Source organism: Dermacentor silvarum, chromosome 4 (assembly GCF_013339745.2).
Source record: "Dermacentor silvarum isolate Dsil-2018 chromosome 4, BIME_Dsil_1.4, whole genome shotgun sequence".
NCBI classification, from domain to species: domain Eukaryota; kingdom Metazoa; phylum Arthropoda; class Arachnida; order Ixodida; family Ixodidae; genus Dermacentor; species Dermacentor silvarum.
The window spans coordinates 55,817,319-55,835,561 of record NC_051157.2 but is presented as its reverse complement, the minus strand read 5'-3'; the positions used below and the strand labels follow the sequence as shown (position 1 = coordinate 55,835,561).

At 44.1% G+C, this 18,243-nt stretch overlaps 1 protein-coding gene across 1 annotated transcript in view; it reads right to left on the bottom strand.

The window, feature by feature from the left end:
* The window catches only part of LOC119448624 (Down syndrome cell adhesion molecule-like protein Dscam2), a 138,869-nt gene that overhangs the window by 98,571 nt on the left and 22,055 nt on the right, over positions 1 to 18,243 (bottom strand). The window contains exons 5-7 of the mRNA XM_049666438.1: positions 14,374 to 14,529; positions 5,196 to 5,531; positions 4,084 to 4,413 (exon numbers count right to left, since the gene is read on the bottom strand). Coding sequence (XP_049522395.1) covers positions 4,084 to 4,413; positions 5,196 to 5,531; positions 14,374 to 14,529 — 822 coding nt within the window. The remainder of the gene's footprint in view (positions 1 to 4,083; positions 4,414 to 5,195; positions 5,532 to 14,373; positions 14,530 to 18,243) is intronic.

Sequence of the window (18,243 nt, the reverse complement as noted above, 5' to 3'; positions counted from 1 at the left end):
TCTTGCGCTAGTTGCGCTATAGGGACAGCGCTCGTCCCGTGTTCTCTCTTGTCCGTGTTCTTTGGCGCAGGCAAACTGCAGAAGTTCGCAAAAAAAAAAGGAATCCAGGTTACCAAGGCGGTGTAGTGCAATATCGTCAAGTTGTAAGAGTAAAAAGACACGACGGAAAATTACTTCCTGCAGTTGGAGAAACGCGTTTTTTGTACGCAGTGCCCAGACTCTTACCGAAAGGGTTGAATCTGAGAAGACCGTGCTGAACATAATAAACAAACGGAAGCAACAAAAGATAAAAGTTCTGTATATTCTGGTCTCAAAATTGCCTACAGTAAAATTATGGCAATACCAATGAAGAAACAGAAAAATGAGGTCTTTCTGTGCAGAATATATAATACATGTTTCAAATAATGAACAGAAAGAAATTCATACGGGCGTACTATGCGACATTGCTAAGCGTTACTCGTATCGCTGCCAGAAATCTGTCGTTAGAAGCTTTTCCTCCAGTCACGACGTGCTTCAAATGTTGTTGTTGTGCGAGTCAGCAGGTCCTGTCTAGTATTGTTTCTTTTTTGTGCGTTAACATGACATATTTTAAGCGCGACTACATGTTTTTGTTTAAGAGCTTTCACTGTAAAGTAGAGCGACATGCTTTTGCGAAGACTGACTTATATCGCGAAGAGTGAAAGCATACATCACCATAAGTAGTGCCCCGAGCCAAGCTGTCTGCATCCCACTTGATATACTTTTTCCCAAGCTCAAGGAGCATAAAATTTTCAGCAGCAACATCGGCTTCAACCGTGTACGGAATAATGTATTCCGCGCGAAGTATAAAAACAACCAATACTCTAACGCTGGTGGAATGGTCTTCTGCTCAGGAGCTAAAAGAAAAAATGAAATGTTTAGCATTGAGTTGTATATACTCGCGAATAAACTTATAATTTTATTTATGAAATTACGTTAAGACATCGGTTACTCGGTTACGCGTAGCGATAACTCGTGCATGCTTTAAATATTTACCTGTTCTTTTAGAGTCATTATTTTCTGCATTACTGACCTCATGAGACCGCCTAGTTTTCTATAATCCCAGACCACGGTCCCTTTCCGTGGCACCCATTTGGAACTGTAATAAACCACCGGTTATCTGCCCTACGCATTACATGGTCTACTCATCTCTATTTCTTTCTCTTTCGGTCTGGTAGAGCATCGCCTACCCCCGTTGGATCTCGAAGTATGCTGCAGGCGTAGACGCGTAGTCACTGCAGGTGCCTTACGCTGTCGACATTCTTTTTCTCTACATACCGATGACTTTTCCACGTCCACTTTATTCGTTGCTTCATTAGAGCATTCTCATTATTTGTATATTGCCTATTGTTGCTTATTTCTTGTTTGTTCTCTGTTTAATCATTAGGCATTGCTTAGTTTTCTTTGCCAGCCTAACTCTTTGTTCCTGTTTTCCTGTTTTGCGTCTATTTAATTCTATTTATATCTCCAGCGGAGTCTCAAGTGACTGCGGTGTTCCACGCGCCTTCGAAGTCCGACTCCGTCGCAGAATGGGAAAGCGCCCGAGTCACAAAATTTTGATTCACGTTAAAGGACTCAAAGTAATCAAAGATAATACTGTGTCTCTTATTACGGCTTCCTCATAACCAAGCTGTAGCTTTAGGATGTTGAAACCAAGCACTAATTACCTGTTTGCACGAGTAACTCTTTTACTATCATTTATAAAGAACATCGATAGTGGTTAGCGGACGCCGCACACGATGCATGCCCCTCGCTATACGGGATGCCATCTTCTCACATCTTCGCACGTACGCTGGCAGCTGCCCGTAAGCAATAGACAAGTTGCTGAACCCTCGCTGTGTAGCGACCGCTCCTACGACCTGTCTGTGTTCCAGTAAAACTAACACGGCTGAAGCAACCGACTGTTTCAGCACCCTAGCACCGCGGCTAATCTTGTTGTCTCGCTCACTCCCGACGGAAAAGGCTAATGTGGGGCCAGACACAAGTCTGCTTCGCATAAAAAACAACTTGAGCTGCCTAAATTGCAAATTCGATTAGCTACGGTTCAGTGCAATGTAGAGGCGAGAGCTTCACTTCTCAGTGACAGAAGGAGGGAGCGAAATAACTATAAGAAAAAAAACTGAGACGCTCGACTGAGCACAGCCTCGCTACTCTTCCAGCCCATCGGCGCCTTCGTGAGACTGTCTTGCCACACGGCAGCGCGCTTCGCTTTGGTGACACTACGCCCAGGATTTGTGTAGTTGAGCGCGCCGAGCAGCACCAGACAAAATGGAGTGAGACTGGAGGGGGCAACCACTCAGGCGTGTCTGATTTGGTCGGCATAACAGCTAAAATGACGCAGCGCTTGAAAGCACTAATACCGGCGTGCCAACTTCAATGTCATAAATATGCATAAGTAAAGTTCACGCTGGATATTGAGAGGGAAGTGCGGTGCCGGAGCGCGTATCGTATAAAAATAACATTAAAATTGGGGTTACTTTTTGTACTGGTGGTTTACGTTTGCCAAACTGACTCCGGCAACTTTAGCAAGCACACGTGCTCTTGCTTCAGTGATCGCAAGAATGTTACAAATAAGGCGATTGCATTAGCAAGTGGCTAGAATTTGCATCCCGAGATAGAGAGAGATAGGAGAACTTATGGAGGAAACAGGGGGAGGTCCGCCAGGGATAACAGTCCTTTAGCCAGGTACTCTGTTCAGAAGGAAGGGGAAGACTATAGGAAAAGATGGCTATGAGGAGTGAGGATTAAAATAGACGGTATAGGATACGAATATGTACACGTTCGTGTCCAAAGGGTTCGACGAACTTGAGAGGGATGACCCTGCCTAAGCCTACCGCGTTCATTTTCATTGCGCACAAGAGAACGGCAGTGGCCCCGGAAACTTCAATTATATGTTTATTTCTTTCGACCTTTTGCGAGTGCTTGTTTTATTTCGATCGCTGAGTTGTATGCATCAAAGCATCATCAAGCACGCATGAAATGTCATAATAGGAGTTCTGAGGAAGGTCGATTCCTCGGGAAGGTTAGTGAGGATTAACGTTTTATTTATTTATTGACGTGTCGAACTTTCAGTGTGTTGCACAACTTCCACCAGATGTCGCATTGTAGCGACGTTGAAGTACCGAACATTGCCAGAGCTGTGGGTCTGTGCCAAAATCGTCGTATAAGTGTTTATTGGGCAAAACTTGTCCCCAAAAAGAGAGAGAGAGAGAGAGAATAAGCATCTTTATTATGTTAATGTAGATTTGTAGATGTGGCCTCATTCCAGAATGTCTTGAGCTCGGTCCACGTTCTGGGACCTCGCAATCAGCCGTTAGTTAAGATGTTTATCAATTTTTCATGTGAAGCCAACTCAAACGTGGGCGTGAATGTAGCAGTCACCTCGAAGAAAGGCGACGTGTAATATTTATGACAGAATTTGCCCATTAGATAGGTGCAAACAGTTTGTTCGGAGCGTGTTTAGGGTCATCACTGCAGCGGTGCGCTAGCGGAAAGCTGGATCGGCTTTTTAGAATGGATGCTTTTCTTTAGGCTACTGATTGTACCGTACTTGACAAGTCTGCCCAATTTGCGCATGCGCCAATACGAACAATCATATGTAGCTATCTTCACCACATGCGTAAAGCTATAAATGCAATATGCCTATTTGAATGAACGTTATTTTGTTGACTTGAACCCCATGCCAATACGCTGCCAACATGTAGTTCACTCGCGTAGAAGGCGTCACTTTTCTTTAAAACTTGGTGGCATCCTATGTTTACTGGGGCGGAGAGTATAGTACACACTGTCAGATCACCATCGGGGCTTCCCCACGCCAGTGCAGGGTAGCAAACCGAGAGCTCGCATCTGGTTCTCAACTCTTTATTTGCTCTTTTTCTACCTCTCTCCTATTTCGTGCTTGCGGGTGGGCCATGTTGGTTTTCATGAATGAGAGCGTCCAGGTTGATAGTTTCTACAATAGGTGTCTGCAGCCTGGTGTTTTAAAGATGCTTCGACGGTCAAGTCATGCAAAAAAACAAACAAAAACACGAGAAACGATAAATATACTGCCGTTGACAGACGAACCTGTAACGAGGATTTGAGCTGTTCCCTGCGCTGAGTCTTGCCTGTTGTAGACGAGGCACTGGTACATTCCGCTGTCCCTGCGCTCCACTGGTGCGACACGCAGCACGTCACGCGACAGCAGGGCCACATTTGCAGATCCAGAAACGGAAGTAATCTTGCCACTTCCGGTTCCAGTGCTGCCGGATGGCGAGGAAGAAGCAAAGAGAGGCACGCCATTGTGCATCCACAAAACTTCCTCTACTGGACGCCCAGCCACCCTGCAGCTCAAGTTGGCGCTCCTGCCCGCGTCCACTAGCTGAACAGGAGGATCGATGGTTGCCGACAGAGGGGCTGGACAAAAAGAAAGTCAGAAGAAAAGTACAGCGTTCTGTATTGCAAGAAGGAACAGCATGTATTATTTCCGCCAGTGTAATAGGATGTACGTCGCACCTCATCACACCGAAAGTACAGTGGCAAGCATATGCTTTCAACATTATGCAGTGTGTTGCCGTTATGTTCTCGCGGGGACACTTGATTTTCATGAGCGAGTTGTTTCCCCTTCTCTTGAAGCTCCTTAATGTCATGTGGTTACGTATAACATTACTTGCTAAACGTCGCCAATCGCATTTGATATAGGAGGTGTTACTGAGTGAGTACTTGGTGTAGTGGTAGCGTTTTATCTCAGCGCCGTATAATTGCCTTGATGGTCTTGGAAGTGTTATACCTGCTCACGCGGCGATTAACTCTGTGGCATATTTATATCTGCCCTTTAAAAGGAAAGGTTCAGGCGCAGCAATTGCCGGCATGCCTTTGCAAGCATATCCGGCCGCAGCGATCACCATCCTCACTCGTGAGGATGCCGCTCACTTGTCTGAACCCTACTCCGCTGATTGAATTGACAACTCGTCCGTCGTGTATATCCCCATTTGTGGACCAATTTTATACACAGGACCAAATCTCCGATTCTGATCTGTAAATGACAGCCACTTTCACTAAGGGGAACCAATATATTACGGTGCATAAAACTACCGCTGAAGAGCTTTTCGTCGCGGTGTTCAGTCGTAAAGAGTCACAAAAGTCATGATTCTTTTTTTTTTTACTATTCATCAAAACTCCCATCCCGCACAACCTACCTGTCACGAAGAGGTCCGTGTAGGCTTTATCTTGTCCGGCCGAGTTGTTGGCAAAGCAGAGGTATCTTCCTTCGTCTTCTGGTACAGCTGCGTAAATCATCAGCACGGCACCCCCCGACAACAGGGACACCTTCTCGGAGGGCTTCACGGGCATCTGGATCTCGCTGTCGTGACTCTGGGCTACCGTACCCTTATAGTCGCTCGGGAGGCGAAACCAAGAGTACCGAGGGGACGGATGACCCTGGGCAACGCAGGGCAGAACCGCTTGCTTGCCCTGTTGCGCTTGCGTCGCCCTACGGGACTCCATCATACGGGGTGCAAGCTTGCCCAGAGGCTCTGCAACAAGCAAACATCCACTTGTTTCCGTTACTGGTAAAAACGCTCTGCCTTCCTCAGACATTAATTCATGCACTTTATTCTGACTCTAAGCATTTTTGACCCTTCATCTGCTCTTTAAGACAACTCCCTTTGCGGTAGTAAAACTTTGCGTCACATATGAGACTCCATATAAGACTCCATATATGACTACAAATATTACACCGAAGCTTTTCCTGCCGCTTCTCGGCAATTTTGCAGATACTGGCTGCTGTCTTGCCGAGTGTATTATTTGGATCACTGGCTATATACCACTAGATATGTGCCTTTTCGAAAAGGCCCTGCGAACAATGGACAAAGCGAATGAAGGGGCCAGCTAGGTATTTGCTCGAAGAGACAGCTTGGGCCACTGGGTATGTGCCCGAGTGGGCAAGTTGGGTCACTGAGTAGAAGGAACTAGGCACGTGGCTTTCTATCTGTGGCCGTTCTTCGCTAATCTCCCATAACGGGCATGTGCCACTGCGATGCAATACTACTACTGCTACTGCTACTACTATCGCTATACTACTACGATGCGTCAACTGTTAAATGGCAAGGCTAGCACTACGCCGAAATGGTTTACGGTAAAATTTAGCATGAAAAAAGAAGCTGCATTATATGGAATAGCAAAACCGTTTTCGAGCATTGGTATTTATTAAAATTTATTGGTGCGTGCGTGCGTGCGTGTGTGCGTGTGTGCGTGTGTGCGTGTGTGCGTGTGTGCGTGTGTGTGTGTGTGTGTGTGTGCGTGTGCGTGTGCGTGTGCGTGTGCGTGTGCGTGCGTGCGTGTGTGTGTGTGTGTGTGTGTGTGTGTGTGTGTGTGTGTGTGTGTGTGTGTGTGTGTGTGTGTGTGTGTGTGTGTGTGTGTGTGTGTGTGTGTGTGTGTGTGTGTGTGTGTGGAAGCGCCTGCAAATCGCTGGTCCTTTTTTTTCTTACACAAGATGACCTCGCTGCTGGGGCGGCGTTATGTGTTTTTTTTTGTTCCTGACTTTGACTTTATCATATCACCTTGTTTGGGATATTCTTATAGCTATCACAAGGAAATTGCCGTATAAATCAATATGTCTTGCATCCTTCCAAGATGCCCAAGTCATATAAAGTGACCAGGTGACCCGATGCACGCAGAAGACACCTTCCGCGGCTTGGACCAACTTTGGTCGAACAGAAATTCAATTATAGACGGATAAACAAAAAAAAAAGAAACAAGCAGAAGTAACGTCCTCTTTTTTTCTTGATCTTGCGGCGTCATCCCTATCGCCAATTCATCTTCTCATTATTTCATCCCTTTCCTAAGCAACCCCTTTCAACGTGGCCTATCCTAAGCATAGGATAGGCCACCGGTTGTATGCTCCGTTCACCTCCTTACTATTTATTATTTGCTATCGGCTTTGTTTTTTAATGTTATTTTTTTCGTTTTTTGACATTTACATAGACATTCAGATCCTTTTTGTTACTACACGTGAATACCATGAATACCAAAGCTAACATTCTCCTGCATGGAGTATTTCTCCCCCCCCCCCTTTTTTTCTTTTACAAGAAAGAAAAAGCATCTGTTGGCAGCAAAAAAAGAAAAAGAAGAAGAAGGAAAAAAAGATTTGAAGTCAAACCGTTGCTTCAAAGGGTATTCTAGTGCAGTGAAATGCCCTCGTGAACTCCGCTGCTCCTCAGTCGTTTAGTTTAATCTCTTCTTATGCAGGTATAGCGAGTTTCCCGTAAGCGAATTCTTCCGTATGTTTCCGAGCAAAAAAAGAAAAGCTTCCCTTCAACTAATGACACCAGAATCCAAGATAGCGCTTCGTTGATAGTCTCTCCATGAAAGCCAAATGGTCCGCTCGGACCCATTCTCCGCAGCAGGTCCTTTCAAGAAATCCATTTGAAACGACCACGCAGAGGAGATGGGTGCCTTCGTTTAACTAAGCACAGTCAGCTGCTGTGCCCAGGTCTGATCTATGGAAAATGGCACTTTATGGCATTTGGCACAGAGGGCGTAGAACTCATTAAGACATGCCAATATATTTGGGCTATTAACGATTTGATGCCCAAACATTTTTCGTTCGGTATCGATAGGCGTAAAAAATTGATTCACAACTTTTCGTCACATATTCGTTAATTTTATCAGACGAAAAAAAAAAGAACTCTCATTTGCAAGCACACCGGATAGGCTATTTTTCTTGCAATACGCTTTCTCCTGAAGAACAATCAGTACGCTTGGCTGAAAGGTCGAAATAGATTTTACCTTCCTATTAGCATTGATCTATGCGACGCTGAGGGCCTCCGTAGTCTTTAACTATTGCCCTTGCCTTTGAGTTCGTCACGCAAACGTATTTGACCGCCCCGGTAGTGAGATGACAGGCGCGATTACCTGGGTTATGGGCTTCAGGAATCAGAACTGTACTACTGCTACTACTACTAACTACTACTACTTCTATTACTACTACTTCTGCTACCACTACTACTACTACTACTACTACTACTACTACTACTACTACTACTACTACTACTACTACTACTACTACAACTAATATTATAATATAATAAATGCCATGTTCATTGCAGGAAGTACGCTGTTCCCAATCATTTTCGTTACTCCTGCTTCGCCCGTCAGAGGGCTCTCATCTATTCCTGCAAACCTCCTGTTCTCATCGCACCACCTAATCCTCTGTCGTTCTTGACCGCGTTTCCCTTCACTTGTCACCCATTAAGTTGTTCTTGAAGACGACTGGTTGTCTACCCAAGTAGGCCTGACCTGCCCAAGTACGCGTCTTCCCTTAAAGTCGTCTGTAAAATCAGCTCCACTTGCTTGCTCTCTAATCTTTCTGTTTCTCTATGTTACACTCATTATTTCTCCTTCTTCCGTTCGCTGCGTGGTCCTTTTTCAAATTTTTTCAGAAGTTTCTATGGCAGCGTCTATATTTAGGACCAACAGTTAGGCATTAAGCACAGATGAAGACCTAGGCGCATTTTTTTCTCGCATATTATTGGGCTTCTGGTTGTGACCTTTGAGTGTCTGTCATGCGCACTGCAGCACATTTCTATTCAACTGAAAATTTCCTTGTCATGATCCGGTTCCCATCCGACTAATAAAATGCAATCTTGAAGAGGTTCCAGTGAGTGACTACCAATCACGAAGTGTTGTTTCTTGCCAGGCTTTCGAAAACTGTCTGAGTCGTTCGCATATTGATCTTCAAACATAACCTTTAACATTCCTTATTTATGATCTTCAATCACTTGTTGTAAGGTATCTCCAAGGTTGCAATGTCTTCTGCAAACGGCAAGTTGGTCACAAATTACCCTGAATCCTCGCACTTTATCTTTCTCTCTCTCTCTCCTAAACCTAAGCCGTTGCAATTGCACCGCATCCCATTTTATCTTTGTTTGCACTTTTTTGGAAGCCTCCACTGTTCATCTTAGCCAGAAAATCGCACTAAAGTTTAGTCATAAGTCACGACTATACGCCAGAAAAAAAAAATACTCAAAAGAAAAGGGGCACGACACCACTGCCAGGATGGTGCGCTTACCGCCGCTACTTTTCCAGACTGCACTACTGTTTGCCTTCAGAGGCTCGGCTCCTGAGTTGGCGCCGTGCGGCTCGGGCACCCATTCTACAGTCGGGGCTTCGGAACCCATCGCTCCGCCAAGTGTGACCACTTTCTTCCCGCCCACTTAGCAACGTGGTTCTTCGCCGTTAATCTGGGATGCTATCAGCGGAGGCGGAGCGGGATATAAAATATAAACGCCTACTGACTGCTCGTTCCTCCGGGGCAAGACACCACCAGAGGGGGACAGTTTGGCTAGTCTCGGTATTCGCAAAAAGCGTTGCCATTTTCCTGGTAGCCGACGGGATATTCAAGAAATTTTGCTTGCTCGGCTCGATGTTTTCAGTCTACACATTATTAAAGTAAAGTTATGCAATATAGCTTAGAAATAAAATGTTTTGTTGCTATTTTTTTTGACGTCCCATATTTGTATTTAGTCGATTCATTTGTTGCGCCAAGGGGTGGCGCTATCACTGTTATCGCTTCGGCTGTCATTCTGTTCGTCTGCTCCTGCCACTTTCTATACACGTGCACGTTTGTTCTTATGCTCTGCGGCTAAAGATTTTTCTTCTGTGCCACAGAATGTTCCAGCAATGTCGCAAAGCCGAGGAAAGGGCATAAGGTGTGCTGCGCGGCTGCGTCGTGCAGCAACTCGGGAGGAAGAGCAAGGCGACATTTTTCCGGTTTCCAGAGAAGGACAGGTAAGCACACTTTTTCTCCATTCATTATGAAGGAAACGAGCGCTATCTATATGAAAACCGCTACAGGACGAAACGAAAGAGCTTCCGCGGTTTCATTCTATATATAGTGAATATCGTTTATGTTTGGTGCGGCGCATTTTACTGCCATGTTGTAAGAAACTGAACATACCTGTTGAAAGTTGTTCATGAGCCCATTGATGCCAGTTGACGCGCAGCTGGAAATTTCGTTTGAATATATGTCAGCGGTTAGTTTTCATATTTTCCAGGAATAGAAAACTTGCAATTTATATTTACGGAAGACATTGGAATGCTTGCAGCACAAACCGGTTACGCTCGAGGACATTCCGCTGACCAGTGTGTTGTTGTGGCATTACCCAACCTTGAATGTTCATGAACACGGTAGAAGCCAAAAGAAATTTATTTATGGAGCAGTGACCGCTTGCGTTTTAAATTATAACAAGAAGTTGCAGCTACCTGCGGGACTTCCGAGGTGTGCTTCACTGTTCAGCCTGTGCCTAGGAGATAACTTTTTCATCGCTTCTTCATACTTTCAACTTTGGTTTCGCTTTGAAGTGTTCTTTAATCATGACCACGCGGTAATTTACCGATTTTCCAGATGTTACATACGCCGAAATTAGGCTAAAAGGGGAGACCTGGCAGGGCTGACATGGGAAAAGGTGTAAAACGGCTACCGCCTGTGCTCGGGCCACTTCAAAGAAGGGGACAATGCCAACCCAGCCAAAAATAGACTGTTGTGGTCGGCCAGCTGTGCCTACTGTTGGGGTGAAAGAGCCGTCCCTCATCGATGAAGGCAAGGAGAACAAGTGATTAGTGGTCGCGAATATATGTGCTTCTGTAGTTGATTATTTTCGTACCGAAACCAATTGGCAATGCACGGCGCAAGTGCAAAGAGCACGACGAGCGCTGTCTTTTCTACGTCATCTGCTACGGCGCCGGGTGCCATGTGACGTTACACAGTGCAATTTACTCTGCGTGCGCCAAGAAAGCGTGCAGGTTAGCTTCCCTTTATCGGTTGCTCAACTGCAGTGCGCGATGTGTCCGATTATTAGGCTAAACTAAAAATCCGAACAGTTTTCGCTGATAACAAGCAAATTCATGTTCTTATAAAGTCGCGCTGCGCTTGGTGCTACTACACAGCGAAGCCAGTTCTTGACACGCGCTGCAAAGCTATCCCTGAGTTTGCTTGCCACTCTGTAGCAGAATTTCTGCAGGAGCAAAAATTGCAGTGCTCAGTTGCCCAGCAGCTTTAAACCACTGGAAGTTAGTTTTCCTCTTATGGAAATTTTGCAGAAACATCATGTCAAAATAAATAAAACTCTTCTAATCCTTGACAAGATGAATCAAAAATAGTTCATCGATCAAGAAAACTAGCTCTAAAACATCGATGTCTCATATTCCCAGCCAGCTATTCAGAAACCAGCAATGCTTAACATGCTTCATGACTGTATAGTAGCACTAAAACTTGGAACATTGCTTATTAAATTTTCGGGGCATATTTCTAGATGAAATCCTGCAACAAAATATAATCAGAACTGAACTGCATGAATTGATAGCACTATTTTACGAGAACAATTTTGAGATTTGTTCAAGCAATTGTGCAATAGGGAAGCTTAAGTGTTACTTATTTCTTCCGTCCTTCCAGAAAGCGACCCCGGCACAGTCACCTCCGTCTCCTCTGAATCACTGTCTCGTATGTGTCACGGTAAGTGTTTGTTAGCAATGGGTGATATGTAGCTTAACATGCAAGTTATTTTTTTTTTCAAATAATTGCATGTAAACGACGAGAATGCATTGGATTTCGCTACTGCGAAGCCTTTAGTGCACTTGCTGTATTTTTTCTTGATTTTTTTCTTGGGTGTAGCAGACGGAACTAAAACAAAAAAATGTTGCAATATTTCAGTTCCTCATTCATTGACCAAGAAAAAGTAGCAAATATAGAGGTTCAGTGCAGAAAGAAGCTGTAGCCAGCCTTTGTTTCAAGAAAATGGGAACATGTTCAATACTTTATCCGTAGTTTACATAAGAACTGGGTCTGCATTCAGCTCACGTAATCTGCACACTTACTGTAATAAAAATTTTGGATTACCTGGCTCTCTATTTTGTATTTTTATAGACTCTAGCCAGAGGCCAGTTTGCCCTGCTTACACTCTGCCAGTACTATCCTTCACTTGCTGCAGACGGCAGTGTGGAGGTGCGTTTGGCGTCTCCGGAAGCATTCGGCCAGGAAAGACCACGTAAGTACACCACTTCTGCTGATGATTACCTATATTTTACTGTGACCCCGATTTATATCCATTCCGCTCTTCTTTTATTGCTAATATTGTTTGTCACCAAGTGTAATCTTTTCCTCATGTTTTGTTTACTCCTCTTACTCCGTGTCCCACACAGGAGCCTTTAAGGTACGATAAATAAAGGAGTAAATAAATAAGTAAGTAAATAATCAAATAAATAAATGAATAAATAAATAAAAGTACTCAAAAGAGAAGTGGTAAGTCAAGGACTTCGAACACTGGGCCGCACATCTGCTCGAAAAGAAGAGTCAGGCAATACATAGCCTTGCTATATCGCTCTCTCACAATATCCGCGTTACATTACCTGCATCTCTATGACTGTTTTCCCACGCCTGATTTGAACGCTTATGATATGCCTTATCAATCAACCAGCCTCGTCGGTTAATAAGCCAGTCTCACGGACACTATGTTTGCGCTTGTTTGAGCGCCACTGGTATGCTTGTCAGAAACTTGAGAGTGATCAATCATCCATTCTGGAACTAACTTAATACCGTACTTATCATGTTTCGGGTGAATAAGTCAGCTACATGAAAAAAAAATAAGGAATCTACCGGAAGCTGAGTGATCGATCAAGTGGCACGCTTCCGCGTTCCAGTACCCTTCTTTCATATCGACCCCTCAAAGCTGCGTCCTCTTTGAACAATGTGTGTGTGTGTCAGCAAAGTTTGTGCTCACTCAATCGTTACTGCTTCTTTTTTTCCGCATGTAAGTCGGTGGGCTGTAACGTTTTCGTCAAAACGCATTCCTACTCAATGCGTGACCGTTAGTAGGCATGTTTGCTGACTTGTCAATTATCGCACGCCCGCACTTGTACACCCTTTGCAAGAAAGGGTAGCATTAAGACGTTTAACCGTTTTCTTTCGTCTACGCAATTCGTTGCTAGGTCATCGTTCTCCATTATGGTGAAAAAATTTACGCAGCACGATCTTTTGTTTTATGGCAGCAGCTCTGTTCCTCTCGGAAATGATGGATCACCTCTAAGACGAGTAGGTGCCTCTATTTCTCATACGCAAGTTTCCGTTATGCATTTAATTCTTTATTCCACCTTAACATAAAGTAAACCGCGCGAAAACAAAGTGTGTTAGCTAATCAATCTTATTCCCAGGTCGATATGTTTTGTTGCAAAAATATGCATGAAAAAAAACTGCCTTGTAGCAACACAAAAATAGCCCATATGACACGAAAAGTTAGCATTTCACTTAGCGCGTACGCACAATCTTGCTGGTTCTGTCATTATTTTTGAAGCACCACATAAGGCACGGAGAGTGGCGGCTGTGCGTCTGGGTGAGAATCTGCGTGGCAAGATCATTTCATTGCGTTTTCTGCCAGTAACATATTTATTTTTGTTTAGTTGCAATTGTTGGGAACGACTTTGCCCACGGTTTCTTCATATACTTGATATATTGTTCAATAAATATGGTGTGATGATGGCATGAGGCGAAAGGCATTTCTGGCAACCTTTTCTGGCAAGACAACAGTTTTGACAAACGTGCGTCAACTGTAATATTATTGTAGGAGAAAAAGAAACACAGCAACAAAATGGCGTGTTCTCCAGTTCATATGGCTGGACGAAAATCGCCACGGATATAAGTTCTTGATCCAGTAATAATAAAGATCGAATAATTCTGAGGACATGAACTGTTTTGAATTAGGGTACACACACAAAAAAATGTCAGCACGTTCCTCGCTTGCTTCTGTTGAACAGAAACCACCGAATGCATCACGAAACGAAGTTACGCTGTTTCCCAACATGATGCACAATATCAACACTGAAGACAACAAAAAGTATTTTTTTAAATACTATAGAAACAATAAATGCTTCAATGCATGAAAACGCTATCTCTCTCATTAAAAAAAATTATAAAGCCTCTCAAAATACAGCTCTGCATTGTCCCTTCTGTCCATGAAAATCAGATTTTCTACATAAAAGGACGATTTCCCAGGTAATTCTGCGTTGACCTCGAACCAGGTTACCTTGAATATTCGTCGTGTCTTCCTTTATTTCATTGCTTCCCGTTTTGTGCTCTAAAATTGAAGTAAGCACTCGCAACTTCTATCTGTCCGAGAGTGTAGTTGCACTTCTGTCCGAGAGTGTAGTTGCACTAACCACTTCTTCCTGATAAATAATTAATCGCGAATACTTCCGCCCTTGAATGAAGTATGTTTTCTCCACCTCCGCACAAGATGAGTGAACCTACTTTACTGCGAAGTCGAACTAAATGCGTAAAATAAGTATTCCACGACTTATGTTAGATAATTATGCGTCCGAACTCACCTGTGACGATCACTTTTCCGGCAGTGCTGCTTAGGTGGCTCTGACCAGTGAGAGCGTCATGCACCTGGCAACGGTAGCTGTGGAATGCTTCAGAGGCTGACACCTCGCGGATGATCAGCTCACCCGTTGGTAGCATCACATATTTGCTTTCCGAACCTGTTGATCAAAAATGAGAGGCGCACAAAATTAGAGCGAATGAGTTTCTCGCTACAGGTAGCCAACTCAAGACAATTTGAGTGACTTGCACTTAAATCCTCATTGGGGTCATTCTGTTACCACCGCTGGGAAGCTTGCGTGCATAAGATAATCATCACTTTGTTAGGCACAACCGAAATGGAATTTTTACTAAGGATGAAATCGTACACAAGTGGAAATGTTATTATTAGGGTCAGTGAGTGACTAACTTGCCCATATAGCGCTTCTGGCTAAAACGCTGTAAATTTCCTTTTAGAGAGGTTTCGATACAAGCTTATTCAATAGGATTCACAAGAGAACATGAGGCATAATTCCTACTGTGTAGCTAGAAACGTACCCGTTTTGTGAAGTGATGATTATGTGAAAGTTGAGTGGTATCTAAGGTGAACTAATAATGATATACTTTTGAAATGCCATCATATCATGATTAGGCATATTTGCTAGAACTTATGACAACTAAAAAATCTACAAAATGAGCTGCTATAGTAGCGAATGCCTATATACGGCATTGGGCATTTCGCAGCAAAATCTACTGATTGAGTTGCGAAAGTTCGCCTTTGTAATGATCGTATGTTTCGAGGGAAAAGGTGGCTAGCGGTTCAAGCAGCAAGTGAAAAACAGCTGCTACTAACTTTGCTACCTTGTATTTGCGTTACACCACGATATCAGATACTTCCCGAAAATGATGAGGAACAAAACATCAAATCAAATGCAAAACAGCAAGCATAAGGTATCTTATCTACGTTTCGAGCGTAAATACTGGCACTCCCGATTTCTCGTACTCATAACTTTCTCGATTATTACGAAAGCATCCTGCCTGGCATCCGTTCAATATCGCTGAAAGCGTTTGGTTGCAATAACGGCAGTAGCCTATAATGGCCGCAACACATCAAAATTTCCCGGAGCGTGACTTTAAAAAAGAAGCAATAAATATTAGTGCTACACTACCGAGAGGCGCCGCATCCCCCTTTCTTCACAAAATGGGTCACCACCTCACAGCATCGTTCGTTGTCATCGGATGCGTAACAACGGTCGTGGTGCAATTACGGGTGGCCAACGCGTAATCCATATCTCACTCGGTATTTCACAGCTGTTTAGAGTCCTACGATGCCCCTTCGTAACTCGAATGTCTAGCCTTGTAACCCGATCTCAGTTTGTACGCTTGCTTACTGCCAGCGTCCTACTTTCAATTCCTGCGATGGTCTCTCTGTTTTGAATGCAGAGACAAAGGTTTCAAATTCTACAGAAAGCGGTGAGGATGGCAGGCTGTAAAAGTGATTGCCTGGCACACATGAAACGACCGGAGCCACCCCATTGAAGTGAATGTCCTTCTCGTTTCAAGCCGTTGGCTGGGGTCTGGTGGTTGTAAAAAAAATAGTGTAATGTTCTGTGTAGACAGCAAGTATTGGTCCCACAGCGAACTGAGGCAGTTGTTGTGGATCGCCGGCAGCCTGCAATCTCAGCATCAGACCCCATCCGTTTCTCCACGTTTCCTCAGTGTTGTGTGGGTAGTCCACTTAGACTGATTACTTGGCTGTGCGCCTTGAACGCCTTCCTTTTTTTTTTTTTTGGCTTGGTGCACATTTTAGTGCGTTTAGTTCATACATCCGAAGGGTGGTTACGATGGATAGTTTCTTTATGGCTTGTCAGGTTATTATCGATTTTATTATCTGTAATATTTCATTGTGAGCTTAGCAGCACAGGAACTTTCTTTTTCAGTTTGCTGCGTACGGAAGCATGCCGGCACAGAATAACGTCTTGTTGGCGCCGTCATTTGGCCTAAATGCCGTTACTACCAGTGCAGTGCGTTACTACCTAAAAGCCGTTACTACCAGTGCAAGGTAATTGCTGTTCTTGTTATTGAGCGAATTTAAAGACCTGAACATTACTTTGATATAAACAATTACCGTGGGGGCGTACACGACATCGCAACCTGTCTGAAACTCTTGCGCATAGAGCAAAACTATAGCCGCGGCATCCTCTCCTGGACTTAGGGCCCGCACTTACAAGTCACTCTAACCACAGAGCCGTCGCCCAAGTGCTCACGGCTGCGTTTATTGCGCTGCAGAGAACATGCGCGACGTTCGCTGCCTACGCGAGCATCCTTGAACCACGTAAACTCATCAGTCATTTCCTAGCAATGAGTACTGATGCAAGAATTCAAGTTATTTTTGTTTTCTAGTCATTTTTAGTGATGCTCACGAATGTCGGCATAGCGTTTCACCGTTGCACACTCATGTAGTTCATTTTACGTAGCCAGAATCAAATTAACCAAAATGAAAGTGACACGTCGTTAGAGGATATGGTCAGCGATATATTTATCTCTGTTGTCCGGGGCTGGTCAGATAATTTTTATTTTCATTGTGAACTTAGCTGATTAGCTCCGTTCACTTACTCCGTGGTTCAGTTCAGTTGTCTCTAACTGCACCTTCATGTCGGATCTCGTTTGGAAACACGCCTCCTGCGATATTTTTAAAGCCTGGAAAATAAAAGTGCACAATAACAGTGCGGAGTGAACTGACTCGGGCATTCTTAATGCTCCGTACAGAGCTTAACGCATACACCGCATCGGGTGGTTGCTGTTACGCGCATAAATTGTTCTTTCGTTTCGAATAATGCTTAGTTGACAGTTTGCGGTTCACTTGTCGTATGACCCGCCGTGGTTGCTTAGTTGCTATGGTGTTGGGCTGCCGAGCACGAGGTCACATGATCGAATCCTGGCCACGGCGGCCACATTTCGATGGGGGCGAAATGCTAAAACACCCGCGTACTTCGATTTAGGTGCACGTTAAAGAACCCCAACTGGTCGAAATTTTCTGGAGACCCCCACTACAGCGTGCCTCATAATCAGATCGTGGTTGTGGCACATAAAACCCCGTAATTTAATTTTTTCCCACTTGTCGTGTGTGCCTTGTTTCCACTAATCTCCTGCCACAGGGCAGCAGAACGATGATAGCTTTATGCTAACTTGGTATATTTTCAGTTCAATGCTTCATTTGACGACTTTTTTGTTGTCGTACGTGCACAAGAAGGCATTAAATCATTTGACTAGACGAAAGTTGCCAGATACCCAGATCTCAGGAACCCCAGATTGTGATTGTCGTGAGCTTACGAGCTTACCACTTTCCCGAAGGACAAACTGAAAACAACTCTATTTCCTGAATAATTTTCTTAAACTTATCCCCAGTTGCAATAAATGGAGAACAAGTTTACCCATTTGGCACGGAAGAAGTGTATCACTTTAACTTTTTGGCTACCATAGGACATGTAATATAACGAAAAACCCTCCTCTTCTGGGTCGTGGCTTGTGTGAACAGCAGCTCTTGAAGACTTCCCATAGCATAAACTCCAGCGAAGTTTCACAGGTACTCTATCAGTTATGCTTCCCCGTCGATTCAGCCCCTACTACAAATTGCACCCTCATGTTTGCACAAGCTACTGCGTTCCTGCTGGACCAATAGTTTTCTCTTGGCTGAATGAGAAAACACGTAAAAATTCATATTTCGACTCGTTCATAAAGCCAGGTAAATATATTCAATGCACCTTGAACTTTTCGCTGTGTTCAGTCCACTCGCATACTAACATCGGGAGCTGCCAAAAAATTTTCCCCTTAATTTAAATATTTAATCTAGGCATTCCACGATGCTTGGACGTACCTAGCCGGCCTCGATCCGT